General features: G+C 35.6%; 1 protein-coding gene across 1 annotated transcript in view; it reads left to right on the top strand.

Moving 5' to 3' along the window:
• The window catches only part of Nhe1 (Na[+]/H[+] hydrogen exchanger 1), a 262,652-nt gene that overhangs the window by 41,443 nt on the left and 195,671 nt on the right, over nucleotides 1–25,538 (top strand). Inside the window, exons 3-4 of the mRNA XM_090408190.1 lie at nucleotides 3,203–3,283; nucleotides 15,580–15,638. Coding sequence (XP_090264316.1) covers nucleotides 3,203–3,283; nucleotides 15,580–15,638 — 140 coding nt within the window. The remainder of the gene's footprint in view (nucleotides 1–3,202; nucleotides 3,284–15,579; nucleotides 15,639–25,538) is intronic.

A 25,538-nucleotide genomic window follows, 5' to 3' on the forward strand; every position in this document is an offset into this window, starting at 1 on the left:
TTGAAAACCAGGCATTTTGGTTTTCATGCCACTCGTCTAACTGACCACCCAGGTTAATTAACATATTTAGTGCACTGGTCTCATCACTGTAGTTGCTTCAGCTGCGAATTCAAATCAACCAACCAACCAACCAACCATTCTTGCTATAGAATGCATAGCTCTGCTGGTGATAGTACAAAAATTAATATTGACATCTTCACTATTCTGCTCTTGCAGTTTGAAAACCAGGCATTCTGGATTTCATGCACTCACTACTATTAAGATTATGAACCACTACCATATTGTAGTAGTTCAAAAATTGATATTGATATAATTTTTATTCTGATTTTCAGGTACAAAAAATAAACAGAAAAACTCCATGTACTGTACTTATTTGCTTTATTAAACAAATGAAAGCTTCACAGTAAAAATCTGAGTTTCGAAAAAAAAATATTTCAGAATAGAATTTAAGTGCCATGTGAAAAATGTTTGGTTTCCATGAAAACTTGATCAAAAATATTGGGAAGCTCTATTTTTAAGAGAAACCTAATTGTACGCACACACACACACCTCAGTAGCATCCTGGTTTCTTTTTCATCATCATACTTTCCACCTTTCTAAGCCTACTTCTCAGCAGTTTTTGATATTGAGTTGAGTATTTTGAATTCTTCCTTCACTGCAGTCCCATCTAGTCTTTGTAATATTGTTGAACTTGATTGTCTGTGTCAGTGCAATACCCAGTGCTTCAATTTTCCCCAAACTGAAGCACTGGGTACATAATTGCAATCAAGTTTCTGCTCAGACAGTTTTGCTATTTTCCACAAGCCATATCACAGCATGACATGAGGTATTATTGTGTTGATAAAGACACGAGTCTTTTTTCATTGAACTTCATGTACAGCCTATTGCATTGTAGGAAATGTTGAACTTCCAATTGCATTGTAGGAAATGTTGCATATCCTCTGGATTCATCCTTCTGCTACAACTAAAGATATAAGTTTATATCATAATTTTAGAAACAACTCCAGATGATTACATTGCCATGATCAGACTTTACAGTTGAAATGATGCAATTAAACTTAAAGCATTGTCATGCATTCACGACACTTGCCAATTTGATTAGAATGAAGTATAATGTAATCCATTGATATGTTTCATGACCTTTGGAACAGTCAGTTTTTTTTTTTTTTCGCCCTTCAGTGTAGTTCACACTGTTCATTGCTATGGTTGATGTTTGGCTTATATCTATCTTATCTTTCATAGAAACCAAGACTGTTCATCTATTTATGCAGTAATGTACTAGTGCTTATCTGTTACTCTTTTGAATTCCTGGTTGCTTGTTTTCATATTGGATTGTCAATGTTTCCTTTACCACTCTTCCAATCACCCTTGGGTTTCCTGATTCTTCCTGTACATTTTTTGACTGAGATAGTACTCTTACATTTCCATATGGTGATAATTTTGCTAGTACTTGATTTTGTGTGATGTATTATTTACAAATGTCAGGCATAGATAAGTCACTTATCTATCATCTTATGGTAGCATCTCTTTCAAAGTTTTCCCTACCTGCCATTGATTATATGTAGACCGGATTACACAGGGTTATATTCGTGCCTTCTATATGCCATGCATGAAGAGGAACATATATACAGGCAACCTTTGTATAACGTGGATGTTAGGTTCCATAGAAATGCCGTGTTATATCAATTGCATTATGCGAGACTCAGATCACATAGAAAAAATAGGGTTATGTTCCGAAATCTTTTTTTCCCCCATATGATTATCCAAATAATTATACCTATATCCAACAAAAATATATTTTTATTTATTTCAGGTAATTCATGTAAGTTAAGAAAAACATAAACTATGAAACAAATACATAGTATAAACTTACAAAATTACAAATTGTACGTAAACTTCATTGCATAAATGTTTTAGACAAAATAAAGTGCATATTTGAATTGTCATCACTGTCTTCGAAAATAACATTTCGTAGATGTTCTTTATTTATGAGTGGCCAGACATAATCAAGAAGTTATAGCAAGACAGGGTTATGACAAGAGAAGTCAGTAATAAGATCTTGCTTACCACTCTGCTGCAATTTTTTATTATTAAGTTCCTAATATGGAGCTAAACAAATATCCAGTTGTCTCGTGAATTTTCCAAAGCACTCCATTGAGGGATCATTATCCATAAAATAACTTCCTAACTTTCGTGCCAAGTCCAATCCTTCTGCTAATTTCTTTAAACTGAATTCTTTAATGGATTGATCACAATCAGAATCTTTGGCAGAACTTCTCCTCCATTTGGTTCGACGTCATCCATTAATTGTACCAGTTCCTCCTCATTTAAATGTTTTGCCATCAATTAATTCACTAACTTCATTTTCAACCATATCTCAAAAGTCCTTTAACCACCTCACCGGCCATTACAGATCAAATACGCATCCTCAGATTGAATTTTAGTATACGCTTCATATCCATCATATATTTCAATGTAATATTAATGGTATTACAATTTTAATATGCACTTCGCATCCATGATAACTTGGACGTCTATAGACGTCTTGGTAGCGTGGTTAAGTGGCCATTACTATAAAAATTAATTTTTTACATAAAACAAGCATTAAATATTGTATGTAACTCACCTAAGTATTCAGCTTGAGATTAACACACTTATGATTTTTAATGCGCTTTCCTGGCAGAAAACGAAGACAATTTTCAACAATAAACACTTTATACGGTAAACAATTGACATACATACATACGTGCTAAAGGATCTTTCCCTTAATATAAATGCTTCTTATAACTACATGTGCAATACGGGCAGACACAAATTTAACAAAGATAAAGTTTGATTTTTAAGTCGCACGGTGAAAAATATATGAAAAGATAAGGACTACTACTTGTAGACTGCGTTATGTGAGGGTTACTTGTATATATCAGTGTTTCATTCTAAAAGGGAATATCTCAGTACTTCTTTCAATGTAGTGTATATTTCAGCACTGTGTGTTGTGATATTTTCTTTGGAGAAAATTTAAGAGAATATACCTAACTAGAATTCTGGTATTGTTAAATAACATTTGATGATAGTGATTTTTTAAAATGGAAGAATATGATAAACTGAAGTAGTGATATTCCATTGGTTGAAATATGTTTTTAATTGTATTCTGTTAAACTCTCCAATATTTTATAACAAATTCAAAACTGATACTCCATTTCAGCCCTGTGCATTCTGCTTATCCATTTGCTTATCCAGACTAATTTACACTATCTACCCGAAAGTGTTGCTGTTGTATTTTTAGGTGAGTAACTAAATATTTATTTTTAAACTTTTGTTTCACCCTCTCTGTTAATAATGAAACATTCCTCTGTTTAAATTAATTGTGTGACACTTGAAAGATTAAGCTTTTATGATTTTGATATGTATATCTTTGCATAACATTGTTATTCAAACAGCCATTGCTTGGGAATATGCATTTTGGAATGACCCAGGTCCCTGTCTGTATTAGGAATGCAAAAAGTCTTTATAAAGTTTTTTTTTTTATCCCTCTGAAGACAAGTTAACTGGCTTTATGTAGTGATGGTGAGGTTTTTCTTCTCAGAAGTTTGATTTTTTCATCTCAAAATGGCTGTGATATAAGATATCATAAATATATGATATAACACTGTTAGAGTTCAAAGGAACAGTTGTAGAAAGCTCTGTAGATAAAAATTGTTCTACAATTGTTTCTTTGAACTCTAATATCATAGACAGTATGTCAGCTGTGACTGAGACACAAGCTAATATATACATGATTTATGACTCATTATTGTGATTCATGTTTTGAATGTAGTTGACAGTTTCTCTCTCAGATGATGCCACCTGAGAGAGAAATTGGAGTTTTGAATAAAATTCTGTATAATTTTTGTTACATGTGTAAGGTGTGAAAGTTATTTAAATTAGTTCTCATTTATGGTAACATTATCTTCAAAATACTTCCTTTCAGTGCTTGAACATCTTTTTTTCACCCCAAAACAGATATCAACAACAACAACATCAAATTCCTGATATGTATCCTCAGGATAATTATGATAGTGCTACATGAAAAAGTTACACCATTACTAACTTCCAATCAGCAGTTTTCCTTTAAATTAATCTGTTATCTGTCAAGATTAAAATATTATCAGATCTTATATTTCTGTCTTTTCAGGCACTATTTACTGTATCAATCGATTTACATCTTGTCCTCCTCCTCTGGGTCTTTTTCCTGACAACCTGGCAGAGAACACTTGTTTTGCTAATCTTTCTTCTCCCATTCTGTTTTAAGTGACCATACCACCTGAGATTAGCTCTACTAACACATTCTTGAATGATAACAGTTCAAGTTCTATCCTAATATCCCCATTTTTAATGTGATATTGCCATTGATGCCATCTGTTCACTACACTAATCTTTGTCAGAACTCTTATATAGAAGTGTTCAGTCTTTGATCAAGTATTTTATTTCCAACCAATATCTAGCTGTCAGATCTGTAAGTTAAATTGTCTTGTATAAGCTGATTTAATGTTTTGACTAATTTCTTTCTTATTCCATATAAATTTATTCAGCTGACTTCTTACCATACTGGCTTTACTAATTCTGTTGTCTATTTCCATGTTTAATTTGCAATCTTCACTAAAAATTGTGCCTAAATAGCTAAAATGTTTTACTTGTTCTATAGGTTCACCATTCAGGATACAATTGAAGTTTTTAATGTTTTTTCTTATTTTCATTGTCTGTCTTTTTATTGCTGATTTTCATTCCAAATTTATTATAACAGTTATTCAATTTAGTCAGGAAATCTTGCAGACTTGTGCTGGATTTATTCAGAAGTATAACATCACTATAACAAGTATAACAAAATTTAAAAACTCCAACCTCACAAGAACCAGATCATTTTCTGGAGCCGACATATTTGTGATGACCATATTGTGGTAGTGACCACAATATGGTCATCACAACTGTGAATATGAAAATGAGAGAAATATTACCTACAAAATCAACTCGTAAAAGATATAATATAGAAAAATTAAAAGACCCCCAAATAAATACATTATATAAACATAAATTAAAAAGAAATTTTTGACACAAGCTTCAAAAATTATCATAATATTGAATCTAAAACCAAATACTTCTCACAAAAGATAACTGAAACAGCTGAAGAAATTCTTGGATACAAAAGGAATGTTAATAAAGCATGGATAACCAAAAATATTTTGGACCTATGCGATGAAAGAAAAAAAAAAAATCAGCTAACACCTTTTTATTCCCGTATACAGGGAGTAGGCGAGGCCATTTAGCCTTATCTAACTTTTGGAGACTGAGTGGGCAGTTCAATCTCCACTGGTACCAATCAGAGATAGATGGCCCAAGGCTATCACTAATTAAGCGGTACACAGTGAAGAGAGACGGCTCAAATGTGCCGCCATCTCGTGGTCCCTAACCCTAACACAATATATTTAATGTCTGAAATAATGCGGGTTCTACGGGCGATTTTCTTGAGTTTACGGGACGAAAAACCCGCTTGCCCGTGCCAGAGATCGACTAACTTGGGAACCGGTCGAAAAAAGGCTTAGAAAAATTTCCTCTAGTCACCAACTAGACTCAAAACCAAGTCTTCCTTCGTGCAGCCAAGCGCCGTGGTGTGCAAACGCCACATCCACTGAGCTACACAGGCTCTTGTGATGAAAGAAGAAATTTGTAATCTCATATTAATAGTGGTGACAATAGAGAACAGTATAAAAATATTACCAAGATTATTAAAAAAGAAGTCAAACATGTAGAAACCTTTGAATACTAGCAAAAACATAGAAGAGGACCTAAATAAAAATAATCCTGAAAGTGCTTTTCAAATTATCAATAAATTAACCAAACCTTTTACTGCAATTAATTGGAGTATAGAAGATGAAGATGGAACTCTTATCACAGATAACCAGAAAATAGTTGATAGATGGAAATGTTATGCAACCAAGCTTTTTCAAAAGGACCCCCAACTGACTGACGATATTTTGGATGGAATTTTGCAAGGAGGTTCGGAGGAAGGAGATTACCCAATATTAAAAGAAGAAGTCATTGCAGCAGTTAGCTCCTCAAAAACAGGAAAATCACTGGGAATTGATGGTGTTACAATGGAACTGATACGTGAAAGAGGTGACATCATCATAGAAACCTTGCTAAATTTATTTCAGGATGTATGGAACACAGAGACTTAGCCTTCTGATTGGTGGACTTCTGTCCTTGTACCTATTCCTAAAAAGGGAAACAGCAATAAATGTAGCAAATATAGAACAATAAGCCTTATTAGCCATCCAAGCAAAATCCTGTTAAAATATTATTGTCAAGAATCGAAAAGAAAATAGAAAACAGACTATCAGATGAACAAGCAGGTTTCCGGAAGTCCAGAAGTACAATTAACCATATTTTTACAATTACACATAATAGGTGAAAAATACATAGAACAAAACAAAATAATTTGTCACAACTTTTTAGATCTTCAAAAAGCTTTTGACTCAATATGGCATGAGGCATTATGGAAAATTTTAGAATATTATGGACCATAAAATCATTAGGATTATTAAATCTCTTTACTCCTCATCTGATATGAGAATTGGAAATTAAAAATTACAGCAACGAACCATTCCGGACAGAACGGGGGGGTAAGACAGGGATGCATCTTGTCCCCCTCTTCTTTTTAATTGTTTTCTGGAATATGTCAAAGATGAAGCTCTTCATGAATATGACACTGGAATAGTAGTTGGCGGACTAAGAATAAACAACTTACGTTTTGCAGACGATATCGATCTTCTGGCAGAAAGTGAAGAAGAATTACAAGAGATAACCAGTTACATTTTCGGAACATTAAAAAAATATGGATTATACATAAACCTGCAAAAAACAAAAACAATGATAACCTCAAAATTAGACATTGAACCCTTAAAGATACAAATCGACAATAAACCAATTGAGAATCTAATCAAGTTCACTTATCTAGGAAACACGCTGAGTCAAGATGGTCACTCCAAAACTGACATTAAATACCAAATTGCTAAGGCAACTGTGGCCCTACAAAAGTTAAAACCATTGTGGAGAGATAACAGAATAGCAATCACAACTAGACTAAAACTAATTGACACTTTGGTGAATTCTATCCTCTTGTATGGTTGTGAGGCCTGGACTTTATTGAGGGAAGATGAGAGGAGATTCTTGTCTTTTAAAATGAAAACTTACAGAACACTCTTGAGAATTCTGTATATATACTGCTCATGAAACCAATGAAAATGTTCTGAAACTGATTAATTTAATAGACGGGAAAAAGGGAAAATATTCTGACAGTCATCAGAAGAAGACAGATGAAATAGTTTGGACATGTGGAGAGGGCTAATGGTATTCCAAGAAGGAATCGTTCCGGGATCAAGGGTTAGGGGCTGACCTCGATTAAAATGGACTGACAACATCAAAAAATGGACAAATTCCTCCCTTTCTCAACTGACATCAAGAACAAGAGACCGAGATGATTGGAGGAGGATTACAAAGAACATCATCTACCAGCCATGAATGACCCAACAGTCCATTTAGGACTATGGGAGAGAAGAAGAAGATAACATCATCTGCATAAAGTACAGAACTAAAATTGACCATGCCAATTTTGATATCAGATTTAATACCACTTTCCTTCATAATGTAATCCATATAGATAATGAATAATAGTGGAGATAATGTGCATTCTTGTTGCACACCTGAATTAACATCAAACCCTCTTCCTGTATCTCCTTCAATTCTAACTACTGACTTATAACTTAAATAGGCTATGTATTGCTTGATATAATGTCCCATTTACACCATATAACTGTAGCATTTTGAAGCACTTTCATCTTGGCACCTTGTCCTATGCCTTTTCCAGATCAGCAAAACTTAAATACAAATCCTTGTTATATTCCCAAGATTTCTCAACTGTTTGTCTGAAAGTGAACATCTGATCCTAAAAACCTCTGTTTGGCCTGAGTCCAGTTCATTCTTCATCAAGCTTCCTTTCCACAATCATTTTAAGCTCTTTCTCAAGTATACTTGCGTAAATCTTACCAAAAACACTCAGTAGGGAAATACCTCTGTATATCTCACATTCAGTTTTATTTCCCTTTTTTATAGATAGGTACTATGAAAGCTCTGCTCCAATCATCCGTAATTCGACCCTCTGACCAGGCCTTCTGAATTATGCAATGTGGCCACTGTAAAACGTTTATACCTCGATATTTGAGCATTTCTAATCGAATTTCATCTTCTCCAACAGCCTTTCCACATTTCAGGTTTTTAATGACTTTTCTACTTCAAGTAGAAAAGTCATGGATATGTATTCCTGACTGCATTCTTGTTGGGAGTTTTCTACCACCATGCTGACACTGCTTGTTTCATATAGCAGTCTTTTAAAGTAATTACTCTAGATAACTAGAATATCTTTATTTTCAGTTTTTATGTCACCTTTACCACCTCTGATTTCATTTATAGTACTTTTTCTTTTTTTTTCTAAGCTTTTTCAATAGCCTCCAGAATATTTTACAACCTTCCTGAAATTTATTTTCTATGTTTATACCAAAATTTATACCATTACTGTTGTTTAGCTAGTTTTACACACTACTTTGCTTTCTTACATTTTTATCTGTATTCTCTAAGAGCACAAGCTGACTTACTTCCCAGGAACTTTCTGTATGCTTTCCTCTTTTCCTTGACTGCCTCTTTAACTTCCTCAGTCCACCATGGAGTTCTGATTTTTCTATTCTTACAGACAACCTCACCACATGCCTCCTTGGCTTCATTGTTTGCCATTGGAACTCCAAAGTTTGGTTCTTGTTTTCAAACTCTTTCATTTTTTTTTTCAGTGATGATTGTGTATTTGAGTCTACAGTTCACCTCTGAAAGCTGCTGAACTTTGATTTGTTTTCAAACTTTCTTACACCCTTTTCTTTTCAATATGAAATTCAATTTTATCCTGCTCAAAATGAGTCAGTGATCACTTCCTATTTCAAATTCTCTATGTACTCTTGTATCCTGCACCAGTGGGAAAACATCACTATCGATTTGACAGAATTTCATGCTGGCTAGGGTGTGACTGTTTGACTATAACATAGTCAATGAGACTTTTCTTATTTCTTGCCTTTTCTCTCCATGTGAATTTGTGCACATTTTTACTTTGTTAGTAACATTAATTACATGGTGTTAGCAATAACTAATCCAAGTTCCTGAACAGAAATCCAGCAGGCATTTACCATTATTATTAGCTTTGCATTTTTTTCCAAATTTTTCCAAAACATTTCTATGTTTGGTAATCATTTCCTACTCTGCTGTTTTAGATTTCCAATCAGGACCAGGTTTTCCTTTTTCATTGTGTCAGCTGCCTTCTCCATTTCTTCCTTAGATGAACCTTCTGTGGGACCATAGGCATGAATAAGTCTCATTGTCCAGTTACCCATTCTGATATCTACCCAAATCACTCTACTTGATTTCATTTCAGACAAATTATGGAGACTACAACTGTGTTAGAAATAATTATTTTAATTTCCTGATGTTTTGACCTTCATATTAAGGTCATCATCATAAATATGAGTATACATTTATATACAGAGATAAGCTATATTACATTTCGCACTGTACACCAAAAGAGACAATGATTTGATCAACAGTTATTCTACTGGCCTGACCTCTAGTGAAAAAATATATAATAAATAAATAAATAAAATAACTACATCATTGAGTCCTTCTCCACTCCTTGACCATTTTTGATTTATTTAAATGAGCAAATCATACAAATTATTTCACTTGACAGAGAAAAATGTAAAATGTATCAATAGATGATATTGCTGTATACAGTAATATGTATTAAGTAATCTAATCTTTATTCATTTCATTAAAGTTAATTATTGTGGTTATCATGTAATTTATTGTTTATGTATTAACTCGGGTATTTTCCACACTGGTTAATTTCTACATTAAACATACAGAAGCCAATGTCCTCAATACATTTGCACACACAAAACCACATTTTGGTTGTGCTTGTTGATGTATTTGCTATTTGGCCTAGTGGATATACTACTAGACCAAATAGTGAATTTTGCACTCTCATGATACTATAATTTATTAGGATTTATTTCAGTATACATCATGCATATATGAAATTTAAATGCACCGACATTGGCAAGACATTTAATTAATTTATTAATCAGTTATTATAATAACTAATATTTAAGGAATTGACAGCGTATACTGGAAATATAGATTAAATAAACTTTAATATACACTTTCCGATATTTCGGCGAACGTTACGTTGCCATCTTCTTGGGAACTTACTAAAAAGACACGTGCACACAAGTACTAATACAACAAATGAGACTGAGGCTAGGACGCTAGCGTTTTCCTAAAGTCCTGATGGTGCCCCCTGGCGGGCTATATTGGTAGTTCTTGGCCTTTGGGCTGAAGTTCTTTTGATAAAAGTTTCCCAAATTTGGGGCAGTTTCATGCATCCAAATTTGTTGAGGTTTGGCATGTTCCTAAGGGCCGAGGCTGATTCCATGAATAGTCTTTCATACTTGAACTTGCTGCGGTGTATTACTGTGGCTTTCTTCCATCTTATTCTGTGGCGAGTATCCAGAGCGTGGTCTGCAAGCCCAGAGTGGCTGTACTGGTGAAATCGGATGTAATCCTTGTGTTCTGAGATTCTGATATTTGCTGTCCTGCCTGTTTGGCCAAAGTAGGACAGTTATACACAGTAATACACCGCAGCAAGTTCAAGTATGAAAGACTATTCATGGAATCAGCCTCGGCCCTTAGGAACATGCCAAACCTCAACAAATTTGGATGCATGAAACTGCCCCAAATTTGGGAAACTTTTATCAAAAGAACTTCAGCCCAAAGGCCAAGAACTACCAATATAGCCCGCCAGGGGGGCACCATCAGGACTTTAGGAAAACGCTAGCGTCCTAGCCTCAGTCTCATTTGTTGTATTAGTACTTGTGTGCACGTGTCTTTTTAGTAAGTTCCCAAGAAGATGGCAACGTAACGTTCGCCGAAATATCGGAAAGTGTATATTAAAGTTTATTTAATCTATATTTCCAGTATACGCTGTCAATTCCTTAAATATTAGTTATTATGTCTAACCAGCGTATAAGCCTCTCAACAAGAATAATAATCAGTTATTAGTTTTTAATTTAATTAGTGATCATTATTTATAGCAGTCATAGGTAGTTAATTAACTAAATTGAATGAGAGAAAATAATTAATTTTTCTATTGTTATCTGTTATCCACCTTCCTTCTATTTTTATTTTGAAAAATCACTATTTCAAATCCCTTTGTTGCATTTGTGAAGCAGAATTTTACAAGTTCATGCTTACCTAGTTTGGATGGTACAAAGATATGGATATGTATTTAGATGCATGAAAAGAAAAGTTTGGAAACCCCTGTACCAGGTGCATTTTGGCATATTTAATTAGTCAACATATGAGAGTATACTTCACATTGAACAACACATGATTGTGTATGGAATTTTTGTGTTCTTCAAGGCAGATATTAACTGATCTACTATCATGTCCAAAGTAGGCTAAACTGCAGGCCCAAGGTACTTCAGGTGCTCCAGGATGTGCAATAGGATGAAGTTTGATCTTTAGGAGAAGAACAGATGAAGGTATCTAGCTGAATGTGTGTGTTTGGTTTGAAAGTGGCAAGGTGATCACATTATCAGAAAATTTTACTGTCTTTTCTGATGTATCCTTTATATGCAGTTTTGCTATGTTTTTTTGTGTTGGTGCAGAAGGGATAGAAGTACATGTATCTATGTTATTGGGATTGTAGCCATTGGTTCAAAGGGTGTTGCAAAGGTACCTGAGCTCAGTTTCCAGGGCTGTGTCATTTGAACAATTAGTCCTAGTCTAGTGTCTTGAGGATGCCATAACGTTGTATACTTGGTTTGCAAAATATTCTGTATAGAAGTTGGCTAGTTGGGAAAAACCTATTGCAGTCCCATCCAACTGTCTGTATATTTTTCATTTCCATAAGAAATAACCAGAATACATGATGAATATGAATAATTCATTTATATCAGAGGGAAATGTGACTTAATTGAGGTAAAGAGTCTCCGTTCAAAGTACATTAGTGAACAGTGAAGTAATGTCAAAGCTGACCATGATGTCAGAATCTGTCAGGGCTGGATTTTTGATTAATGTTTTAAAATGCAGAGCATTTTTAATAAACGAGGAAGATTTACCTGTGAGAAGGGAAAGTGATTTGAGTAATGTTTGGTCAGTTTGTAGGTGGAGTTGTCTGCACTGCACTGTCAACCATTGCACAAAGAGGGAGGAATATTAGATTTGTGAATTTTAGGGACACTCGTATATCTGGAATGATTTGCCATGAAGTTTTAACTTTTTTGCTATCTCTTTGGGCTGAGATATAATTTAAAAAAAAATAATTTATACACTTTTTTATTTTGACTCTGAGACTAGATAGTTTGACTTCTCCAGGTTAACTTTATGGTTATTCAGTCCATAAAGGGCCACCCTAGTAAGACATGAGTTGTTGTTTTTTTTCTTGAATTTTTTTATAGTGATTTTGTTAAGTGCAGGGTTTTTTTTTTTTTTTTTTTTTTTTTTTTTTTTTTTTTTTTTTTTTTTAAATGTTGGGCCCATACACAAGAGGTTGATTGATTAACCTACGAGAGTAATCTGAAAAGTTCTCGGCCTAACAATGAAAAAATGAATTTATAATTTCAAAATTATTTTTATTTTTCAACATAATCTCCCTTAAGACTAATACATTTATTTCAGTGATGCTCCAGTGCCATTATCCTGTCCCTGTAGTAGTTCTCAGTAAGATCTGAGAACCATTGCACTAAGATCAGAAAAAGATGATTTATTTCTTCTGCAGACCAGGTCTTTTCTCATGAATTTTTTCATCTAGTCTGGTTAAAAGATCAGAATAATATTCCCTGGTTATTGTTTTACCCTTTTCAAGATAATTAATAAATAAAATGCCTTTAGCATTCCAAAACACCGATGCCATGACCTTTCCTGCTGATGGAACCAAATTTGTCTTCTTTGGTGCTGAACAACCAGCTTCTGTCCACTGTTTGGATTCTGGTGGGTAGCTGTGAATCTAAGTTTCATCCATAGTAATAAATTGATGCACAAAATCAGTTTTATTCTTTTTAAAATGCTCCAAGCACTATTCAGAGATTTTCATGTGAGTGCGTTTTTGATCTGCTGTGAGCAAGCATGGCACCCATCTTGCACAAAGCTTTTTCATTTGCAATTCTTCATGCAAAATATATCCTACACGTTCTTTTGAAATGCCTATAGTCTCAGCAATTTCATGCACTGTGACTCGCCAGTCATCCAATACCATATTGTGCACTTGATCAATGATTTCTGGTGTTGTTGCACTTTTTGGACGTCCTTCATGTGGATTATCTTCAAGGCTGGTACAGCCATATTTATACTTAGCAGACCATTTCTTAATTGTCAAAAAAACAAAGAAGAGTGCCCATAAACTTTTATGAACTTCGAATGAATTTCTTTTGGCGTTAAACCTTCTTTTACAAAGAGTTTTCTAACTGCATGATACTCAGTTTTATCCATTTCAAGGGATACAGACAATACTTTTGCTTCCGACAGCTGTATAAAACAAACTTCTTGATAGAATCACTTGCAATTTCAAATGGATACTTATGAGAGATGTACCATCTTAGAAAAAAAAATCGTGCCGATGGTGTTGCCATCTATGGTCGAGGCCGAGAACTTTTTCAGACTACCTTTGTATAGTACATTAGTATTGTGTGTGGTAATTGGTTGGGAAAGGAGGAACTTGTTTACATTTGATTTAAATGACTTTAAATTGTATTCTTTAGGAAACACGGCAAGGGTGGAGACTGTTCTACAGTGCAGCAGTTGCAGGGATGAAGGAGGAGGAAAAGAAACTTGTTCTGTTTGTTTCTAGGTGTACTGTGAAGGGATGTCGAGCAGCAGCTGCACGTGTTTCAACGAGCTTAGTACTGAGTGGAGGAATTATTGATGTTATTTCAAATGATCATTTCCCATGGAAATATTTGTAGAATATACATATTGCAGAAACCAAACATCTGCGTGAAAGTGGGGAGAGAGAGTTATAAGAGATGGGTCATTAATAAGTCTAATTGCTCTCCTCTATATTGAGTCAAGCATTTTGAGGGAGCTTTTAGGGTCTCCATCCCATATGTGGGAGCAGTATTTAATAGCTGGGTGGATTTGTGATTTGTATAATGTTAACAGCTGTTTAGGGGTGAAGTAACGTCTTGAGCGAAATAGAAATCCTAGTTTTTTTGAAGCTGAGTATGCAATGGTTGTGATGTGTTTATGCTAGGAGAGGTTTGATGTGAGGGTAATTCCAAGAAGAGAGATCTCAAACTGTCTGGAAATTTGAGTAGTGTCAAAAAGGATACTGGGAAAAAAATGGTTATTTTTATATGGGGAATATGGGTTTTATTAACATTGAAATTGATGAGGTTATCCGAACCTCATTGTAGGATGGCTTGGAAATTGGAATTGAGGGTGGTGGTGGTTGATGTTCTGTTGGTTGAGGTGAGTTGTGTAGGGTAAAGTCCTGAAGATGCTTCAGGTGCAAACTTTGTTTGCTTACACTTGAATAAAGGATTAAACTAAATTTATTATGGTAGCACTTGACAGAAAGCTGGCAATCCAACTACAGAAGTCTTAGGTCAGACCAAATGATGGTAGTTAGCTTAGTAAGCCTTTGTGCCAGACCTGGGCAAAAGCTTTGGAGATATCAAGTGCTACCATAATAAATTTAGTTTAATCCTTTATTCAAGTGTAAGCAAACAAAGTTTGCACCTGAAGCATCTTCAGGACTTAGGTAACTCGTGGTAAAGGTGGACCAAGCTCTCATCACTCCTTGTCTCAGTATCTCCCATAATGCAAAGCACATCTCCTTGCAGACATGTATAATGCTATGCATTAAGGGAAGAGCCACTACCTAGACTGGTTTCAACCTTTATTTAATGTTCAAGTACAAGTCAAACTCCAAAAACTCAGCATTGTTTCCCTCAGTAACAGGTTCACCCTGCCACTGACAAGAACTCTCAGGGTTTGCTCTACCCCAAGCAGAGCCACTCATTACTATCCAGCATCATTAGAAGATGCTGGATAGTAAACCAGCGAAACATTAGCTTTCTCTGGTTTACTATCCAATAAAGTAAATTTGGCATCATATAGAAATAAAGCTTTCTATATGATGCCAAAGCTGGCATCATATAGAAAGCTTTATTAAATGATAGTTCATTTATAAAGGTTTAAAATGTTACACTCGTAGTAAAATTCAAGTTTAGAGATAAATGCCTGTTGCATTACTATAGCTGGTATGATAATGAAATCATCCTGACATAGATCAGAAAATCATGACACAAGATTATGCGAACTTAATACAAATGTGGTTATTATCTGTTTTCAGTAAAAATGTGCTGCTTTTTTCAGAAAAAGCTATAACATGCTTGTTGTTTAGAAATATACTTATGTCATCATTTGAAGAATGATTGGGTTTTATTTTAGGTGCTCTTATAGGACTTATATTGAAGTTAATATCTAGTCAACATCTTGGAAGTTGGGAGGTATGTACCATTGAAATTCTTTTCATTATTCACTGTATATTATATTTAATTTATTATATGGGAGTTTTTGTTTTGTTAATCTTTTTTTATCTTTTTTTTTGTTATTTGGTTTCCATTAGACTATGTAAATGACTGTGTTGCAAAATCTATTTTTTTATTTTTTTTAAATTTAATTTTATTTTTTTTCCCAAATGTTGAGTGTCATCATTAAACCACATTACACAGCAGGGTACAAATTAAGAGAATGTACCCCAAATAACTGTAGTTGTGTGCATTACTGGATATTTAACATTATTTAGAGTAATTGAATTTATCATTAACTGGCATAATAGACATGCAGGAGTATCAAAGAGACGGGAACATGTGGAATTATAAGGCAGGTGATTATAATAGTCTTAGACATCAACTTGGGGAAGTTTCATGGAGGGAGGAATTAGAAGGCCGGGATATCATTAGTGCTTGGGAAATTGTGAAGGAATATTTGTTAGCAGCAATAGTAAGCTGTATTCCACAAGTGAAGAAGAGGACACAATTTGGTGTAAAGTGACAAACAATATTAAACAGGAACTGCGTGTGAAAAAGAGGCTATGGAAGAGATATAAGGAGACAAGTGAAGAGCAGATGTATGACGAATATAAGACACAGGCCAGGAGAGTGACTAGTATGGTAAGGAAGGCAAAACTGGAATATGAGAAGAGATTGGCCCTAAGATCCAAAGAAAATCCTAGGGAATTTTTTAGCTATGTGGGAGGATTGGATTGTGAAGAATGACATTGTGGGATAAAAATGGGAATAGAGTGACTGATGCAGAGGACATAATGGAATTGTTCAGTGAACACTTTATTGGTGTATTTCATCCTGGAGGAGTAAATTTTAATACTAGAGGGATAGAACAGATTTGAGGTTTAGAGGTGCAGGAGGAGAGCGTGTTTCAAGTACTGAGTACATTGGATGTCAGTAAAGCTGTGGAATTGGATGGTATTTCACCACAAGTTTTGAGAGAATGCGCTAAAGAACTGACAGCTCCTTTGACCTGGCTTTTCAATGAAAGTCTGTCTATGGGAAAGGTGCCCAGGAAATGGAAGGAGGGTTAAATAGTGCCATTGCATAAGGGCTGTAGCAGACTGGAAGTGTTTAATCATAGGCCAGTTTGTGTGTCATCAGGTTAAGTTCTTGGAGAAATTAGTTAGGGACCATATACAACATTGGGCAGATGAGGGTAATGTTATCTGTGAGAGTCAACATGGATTTGTGAAGGGGCATTCTTGTTTTAGTAATATGCTAGCCTTTTATAATAAAGTTACAAGAGCAGTAGATGAGGGAAAGGCATATACTGCTATTTTCTTGGATTTAGCAAAGGCATTTGACAGGGTGCCACCTGATAAGCTGATATTTAAGTTACAGCACATGGGTTTGGATGTCAGGTTGGTCAACTGTATTCAGGATTGGCTGTCCAATAGATATCAGAGAGTTGTGTATGATGGGGAAGTTTTAAGGAGGCAGAGGGTTACAAGTGGGGTCTCACAGGGCTAAGTACTGGGACCTATATTGTTTAACCTTTATATCAATGACATTGTCAGTGGATTGCAGGGAGATATTCAGTTGTTTGCCAGATGTGGTAGTCCTGCAAGAGAATTTGAATAAGACAGATGGGCAAATGAATGGGGGTTTTACTTTGCAGCAAAATGTAAGGTCTGGAGGTTTGGGACACATCGATGCAACGCTGCATACTCTGTTGGAGGAACTATACTGGAGGAAGTAGGGGAGACAAGAGATCTGGGGTTGATGATTGGTAGAAACCTGAAATTCAGAGGACATATTGCAAAGGTGGTGAATGTAACCCAGAGGATTGCTGCAATACTGAGAAGAACGCTGACCTGCAGAGATTTAGCATTCCGTTGTATAAGACCCTGATCAGACCACACTTACACTATTGTTTTCAAATTTGGTCTCCAGGATTTGAAGGGGATAAATTAACTGTGGAAAGGATACAAAGGTGGATAACAAAGACAGTTTCAGGACTGTACAATGTTAGTTATGAGGATCAGCTGAGGGAATGTGGACTGCTGAGTTTGGTGGATAGAAGAAGGAGAGGTTATATGATTGAAACTTTTAAACTGTTGAGAGGTGGTTACAGGGTTGACATTGGGAAGTTCTTTTGCTTGGTTGAACAGCAGGAACGAGTGATGACAAGGGGCCATCCCTGGAAGTTACGAAAGGAAACTGTGAGCAAGAGGGTGAGGAGTGGTTTCTTTGCATGGAGGGTGGTTGAACCGTGGAATGCATTGCCTGAGAGTGGTGAGAGTGAGAACGGTCAATGAGTTTAAGGAGTGGTATGATAGACTTTGTGTTTCCCAGGAGGGACCTCCCACGATGAGTCTTGATAGACTTGTGTGTTTCCTACGAAGAACCTCCCGCAATGAGTCTTTTGACTCCTTGGACGCCTAAATAATAATAATGATAATAATTAGGCATCAGTCAATTTATGAGATTGCAGCAGAGTTAAAATGGTGGCAGAAAGAATCCTTTTCCCAGAAGATACGAAGACTATATAAATTGTCTAGCCAAGGATATCATTATATTGTAGAGATTTGTGGCAGAAATTATGTACTGAACTACATATCTTCTGGTTCCATGGAAGAGCAGATAAGTTCAAGTTAGATATGGCTGGAAGTTATATAAAATGATAAATCATGATTCCTATTATTCAAATCATATTAGATGTGTTAGAATATGACAGCCTGCTAGAGAATATTAGAACAGCATTTACTGTGGCATGTCTGTTTAGTGTGGTCAATAGTGTTATATTGTGTGGGTGTTTCACTTGTTTTGGACACAGATACTTTGTTAATTGTTATATAGGAATTTTGTGTTGCCAAAACTATAGTGATTCTACTGATTTTTTTTTAATATTATGCCATATATATGAGAGGTAGAAGAACCTATAGCACATCAGTACTGTGTGTGAGGTGCAGATGAAGGTTGAGAAAGAAGAAACCAATTGATATTCTTCTTAAAGAGATGAAGGTTGAAACTATTGTGAAACACATCATGTTAAAAGCTGTTCCAGAGGGCAGAGATAGATGGAATAAATGAGGATGAGGAGAAGCAGGTTCAATGATTTTGCAATTCTACTGTAAAGGCATATTGGACAGCAGCTGCTCTTGTTTTAACAGACATAACAGCAGGTGGAGAAATGATGCTTACTAATTCACTCGAGCAGTGACCATGGAAGTATTATCTGTAGAAGGGACATAGAGCTGAAACACTGCATCCGTGAGATAGAGGTTGAAGTGAGCTTGTGAGGGAAGGGTCATCTATGAGCCAAATTGCTCTCCTCTGGACAGCATCAAGAATATTTAAGGAGATTTTAGGCTTCATCCCAAATGCTTGTACAGTACTCTAAGTATAGATAGATTTGGGATTTATATAGATTTAGTAGCTGGTTGGCTGTAAAACACGAGGGTTGTTTGAAAAATTTTGGTAAGTTTCCAGCAGACAGCAACACAGTTCATTCATTCATTCCTGTATCAGCATGCGTCATCTTTTTCATGACCTCTGGGAAAATTTTAGCCAGGTGTGATGCATAGTTCTCATTTGGCAAAAATTTAAAATGACTGTGTTTGCATTTTGCATAAAAATGGAGAGAAACTAGTTTCGTGCAGTGATTACCTTGATGGACCTGTGATTTATGCTCTTTAACAGGATTTTTTAAACAGGACTTTTTTAACAGGATTTCTCCATGACTGCAAGGCGTAAAGAATCCAGCTGTTCCTGTCTGTCTTGGGCCTTTCTTCGCCATTTTCTTCTGACTTTCTTAATCATTGGGTCTTCCCACCTTAAGGCTGGTCTTCCAGGTTTCCTTTTGGTATTTCTCGGATACCAGTTTGTAACTCTGACTGTCCATCTGTTGTCTCTCATTCTTGTGAGATGTCCTGCCTATCTTCTTTTGCTGTTGTAGATTGCTTTTATTACATCTGTGAATCCAGACTTTTTCCTGATTTCTGTGTGTCTTACGTGGTCTATTTTGTTTATATTGCGCATTCTTCTTTCTATTGCACTTTAGTTGTTATTAAGCGTTGTTCTTCTTTTAAAGTTGTGTTCCATGTTTTGCTACCATAAGTTAATGCTGGTAAGATGTGACTGTTGAAAAGGTTGGCTCTCATTTCTATATCTTTGTTTTGGTTGGTAATTGTTGATTTTATTTTGTTGAAGGCTATCCAAGCAGCTCTTTTTTTTTTCTCCTTGCTATTTCATTGGATATGTCATTATTCATTTTTATGGACTGGCCGAGGTAGATGTAATCTTCAACTTTTTCAATGGTGTGGGATTCTAGAGTGATTGTATAATCTTTATAGTATTTGTTTTTCATCCATCTTGTTTTGTCCAAATGTTCCAATCCAATTTTTCAGCAGTTTCATCATTTGCATCATCGGCAAATAGTAGGATATTTAACATTTCACTATCAATGTTTATTCCAACCTTTCATGTCAGTTTTTCGAATGATGCTGTCCAGAGTAGATGTGAAGAGATTAGGTGATAAGACATCACCCTGACATACTCCTCTACTTAAGTTAATTTTAATCGGGTGATTGAAAAGGGTGATATTTGTTGTGCCTTCTTTGTGGATATCTTTTATCAGTTGGATGTATGCTTTTTCTACACCTTTATTCTCTTAAAGCTTGGAATACTGTTATGTTCAACAGTGTCAAATGCCTTTTTAAAATCTATAAAAAGAAGACAAAGTGGAATCTGGTATTCTCTGCATCTTTCTGTTAGCTGAGTAATAGTTTGAGTGTGATCTATTGTTGAAAAGCCTTTTTTTAAACCGGCCTGTTCTTTGCAGCTATTTTTGTTGATGGAGGTTTGTATTCTGTTTAGGATGACTCTGGTGAATATTTTATGTGTGTGTGTGTGTGCGTGCGTGTGCGCGTGTGTGTGTGCGCGCGCGCTAATAGACAGATGGGTCTGTAGTTACTGATGTCTTCTTTATTACCTTTTTTTATGCAGAATTTTGGTCTTTGATGTTTTCCATTCAGCAGGTACTTTCCTTAATTGTGTATATTGGGTAAATCTTTCTGCTAGAGCTTTAAAGAGTATTTGTCCACCCATTTTTAATTCATCAGATTTTATACCATCAGTTGTCGGTATAAAATTGATTGGTCATTTTTCATATGGTGGATAGCCGTTTTTACTTCTTCAGGTAGGACAGATGGTATTTCCAAATATTCCAAATTTTCGTCTGGTACTGGAGTGTGATTTCTTGTTTAAATGAGTAAAGGTTCTCATAAAACGATTTTACTATTTTTTCCATTTCACCTCTGTTTGTGTGTCTGTTTCCTTGATTGTCTATGAAGGCTGACAGTAGTGGTTGCTTTAGATTTATTTCTTTTTCTACTTTTTTTTAGGCTACTGTGGAGCCTAGCTGGTTCTGCCAATTTTGTCGTTCTATATATGTTATAGTTGTCTTTGATATTCTGCCTCAGTTGTTTACAGATAATTTTATATTCTAAGCAGTCTTTTCCTGTATCTTTCAGTATTCTTCTTTTCTTCAATAGTTCTATCGTTCTTGCTGATAAGCGTTCCCTGGTCTTAGGAGGAAGTTCATTGGAGGTTCTTTCTTTGCAGTTCATTAACTGATTATTAAAGTTTGTTAAATCTTCGTCGATGTCATTTTTTAATTTCCAGTCAGTTTCTTCCACATTTTTTCTAAATTCTTCTGGATTAGTTTTATTAGTTTTGAGCTTTTTTTTTATGGTTGGACTGTGCTCATATGCATTTTTAATTTTTTCTTTGTATTTTGAGGGTGGCTCTTATTGAACGGTGGTCGTACGGTGATAAAACACTTTTATTTGAAGAAGTGGACGGCCATGCAGATCAAAGCTGAGTTAGATGCAGTTCATGGGGACTCTGCGCCAGCATTAAAGACTGTTTATTTTTGGATTAATGAGTTTAAACACGATTGTAAGTCCATCGAAGATGAAATGCGCTATGGACGTCCAACTGAGGTCACTACGAAGGAAGTGATTGACAAAATCCATCATGGTATTGTAATGGAAGGCTGCTGAGTGAAAGTACATGAGATTGCTGAGATTGTAGGCATCTCATCTAAATGGGTGTATAATATTTTGCACATGAAAACTTTCTGCACATGAGAAAGCTGTGTGCGCAATGGGTGCTGCGATTGTTGATTGTCGATCAAAAACACATGTGAAAAGACATTTCAACACAATGTTTGGCAATATTTAATTGCAATTCACAGGATTTTTTGCATCGATTCGTGACTGTAGAAGGAACTTGGGTTCACCACTACACACCTGAGTCCAAGCAGCAGTCAAAACAGTGGACAATGCCTGGTGAAAGAGCACTGAAAAAAAAGACCGTTTTGTCAACCGGGAAGGTGATGGCCACTGTTTTTTGGGATTCCCAAGGAATAATAGACTATTTGGAAAAGCATAAGACAACAACAAGAGTCAATTATGCATCATTGTTGGACCATTTAAAAGTAGAACCGAAGAAAAAACAGCCAAGATTGGCACACAAAAAAGTGCTCTTTCATGAAGACAATGCACCATCCCACATATCGGCCATCGTAATGGCAAAATTGCACAAATTGAGGTTCGAATTGGTTCAACATCCACCATTTTCTCCGGACTTGGCTCCCATGTTACTTTTTGTTCCCAAACTTAAAAATTCGGCTCGGTGGAAAAACTAATCACAAAGGTGGACTAATATTGTATTAGATTTATGGATTTATGAACTATTCATGCATCTGTATAATTTTTGCAACATAGTATATTATTATTATCATCATTATTATTGGAGACCTCCAGGGAGTCACACACTCATTGAGGAAGGCTATAAATCACCCAAACCATCATACCTTCTCTTAAACTCATTCACATTATATGCACTCACTACTCTGAAAGGCAAACTATTCCACTTGCTTCACTGCTCTGTGAGAAAAAAATCTAGCTCTTATCCCCTTTCTTGACTGTGAACAAACTTCCTCGGAGTGCCCTCCCCACCTTCCATATGAATAAAAATTTCATCAGACAATATCCTGTAACGCCCATTCAAAAGTTTATTTACCTCTGTCATATCACACATCTTTCTCCTGTTAACCAGAGTCTGTAATCTACATAATCGCGATCTGTCCTCATGATCTAAATTCCATAATCCTGGTATAATCTTTGTAACTCTTCTTTGCACCCTTTCCACAGCTCCTTTATCCCCTTGAAACCTGGGAGACTAAACCTGTGCACAGCAGTGAAGGTGTAGTGTAATCAAGGCCTTATAAAGAAGCAAAATTACTTCCTTATCCTTACATATGAAGGTTCACTTCAACATCGTAATGATCCCCTAGGTTGTGTTTGAAACTTTTGCTATGACCTTTGAACTTCAAATTCATATCCACCATTATGCCATGATCCCTAGCCTCATCAGTTTATTGTAGCATAAACTTGCTAATAACCTCCTGAGGTAAACCACTGGTCATTTTTTTTTTTTTAAATATTAATCTTTGTACTGGTTATGGGCAGTACTACCCTTACATCATGTCCAGACTTGATATAGGCCTAAGCCTTTACAAGTGTTTTACCCTATGCCTGCACCAAAGTGCATAACTTTACACTTACTAACATTAAACTGATAGCCATTTTCTTTTGCCCAAATTTCCAGCCTATTCAAATCATTTTATAAGTACTGAATATCAGTAGCATCTCTGATTGCCCTGCTTATCTTTGCATCATTGGCAAACAATTGCAAATCTCCTGTTAGACCCTTCCTAATGTCATTAATGTATAGGTTGAGAACAATGACTCAAAGACTGAATCCTGAGGTACACCACTGGTCAATTTTTTTTTTTTTTTTTTTTTTAATATTAATCTTTGTACTGGTTATGGGCAGTACTACCCTTACATCACTTCCAGACTTGATATAGGCCTAAGCCTTTACAAGTGTTTTACCCTATGCCTGTTCTAGTTATCATTGTAGTCATTCTCTGGGGGCAATGCCATGCCACCAGTGTGCCCTGTAGAATTCTCAAGGAAATAACTTTTATATCCTTCTGCATAAACCCAAGCTGTTTTAAGTCCTTATAGCATCCTTTACATGGCACTATAAGGACTTAAAGTTCTTATAATGCCATTTAAATGGCGCTATAAGAACTTAAATAAGGACATTTTAAGTTCTTATTTAAGTGCTTTACATGGTGCTCCATATACCATGTAAAGAGATGGTGGCGCTTGTAAACCTCGGAGTTGCCCCATGCTCCTTCCGTATCTTACTAACTAGATCTTGGTTATTCTTATAATAGTTTACCTTATTATTATGGCTATAGGCTAGTGGGTGCCCTTTTCCTACCACCTGGGCATCAACTATCCAAACGCCACCATCTCTTTTAATCACTAAGTCTGGCTTACGCAAACCCGCGGAAGTCCTATAATGTGGTTCCACCACGGTCTTCCAACTGGCAGATTAAATCTGACAGATTCACACCCATTGTATACCATTTTTTGATATCTGTCTGTCAACCATCTCCTGATCCAAGTCAAGAGTTTATGTTCCAATCCCATATTCTCCAGTTTATGCAACATCCTTTCGTGTGGTATCCTATCAAATGCCTTAGCAAAATCCAACGTTATCATAGTGTATCCATTCCCTTTATCCAACTTGGCCTTCACATTGTTATGAAATATGAGCAAATTGCTAAAAGATATCCTTACTTTAGTAAACCCAGAGTATAGCTTGTTTGTCTACCCTTTTCTGTATGCGAGTTCTTACTAACTTCTCTAAAATCTTCACTACCACACCAGAGATACTAATAAGTTGGTAATTACGCATCAGTTTTTGCACAACTCTTGAAGAATAGAGCTATCATACATTCTTTCCATTCCTGTGGTATCATTCCTGAGCTGACTCTAGTTATATAAACATGTGAAAGGTCTAGCCATTTCAAGTAAGTAAACATTCCTTTAGCATATGAGCTGATATTCCATCTGTCCCTATTGACAAATTCTTATCCAGGTTATGCAACAGCTCTTCAACCTTATTTTCATGCACCTCTAACTCTTCATCCAATGTAGCAGTAGCAGAATGCACCATGTTACATACAAGTGGTTGATATAATCTTAGCAAAGTGAGCACTCATTAATTGAAAAATCTCATTAGCTTCTGACATTAGTGTACCATCTGCATTCAATAAAGTTGTTATTCCACATTCATTCTTTCTTTTGCTTGTGGCATAATGATAAAATTATTTTGGATTGCCTTTAACTTGCATAGACAATTACTTTTCATATTCCGATTTAGCTTTCTGTATTTTTTTTTATTGTGGATATTTTGCTCAATAAGGTTGCACATACATTTCACTCCCAACCAATTTATTCTTTGAACACTAGGGATACATTCTGATACTGCCTCATTTAAGCACTTTTTCAAAGATTCTCATGCATTACTGATATTTTTTCCATTCAGTAACTGATACCATTTGACCAAAGATAGTATTCTCCTAAGTTGAACATAATTTCCATCTTTGTAGTTCAGCATGTAACCTGTTCTAATGGGATCCCCCTGATCCCTGATTTACGCTCATGCAGAGACCTACACATTTTACCGTGTATTCAGAACCAAAATCCTACAGAATAGGTTGGTTACTCCTCATTCCTTCGGGAATGAAGTGTAACCAACTCATGTCCTATGTCTGTAGAAGTGTGTGTTCATGGGGTCGGTTTGCCTGTTCTGGGAAATGAAAAAGCTGAGTTTCTGGGTCAGCTAACTCGCCTTTTGTTGAAAGAGATAAAGATTCCTCATGTCACTGACAGGAATCGAACCCAGGTCTTTCCGACCAGAGGGCTTTGTCTATACTGACTGTATGCCTATTCTCTAATGGGAACATCA

This window comes from Typopeltis vanoorti, chromosome 18, assembly GCF_054136105.1.
Source record: "Typopeltis vanoorti isolate ZY-2024b chromosome 18, IOZ_Tvanoo_1.0, whole genome shotgun sequence".
Lineage (NCBI taxonomy): Eukaryota > Metazoa > Arthropoda > Arachnida > Uropygi > Thelyphonidae > Typopeltis > Typopeltis vanoorti.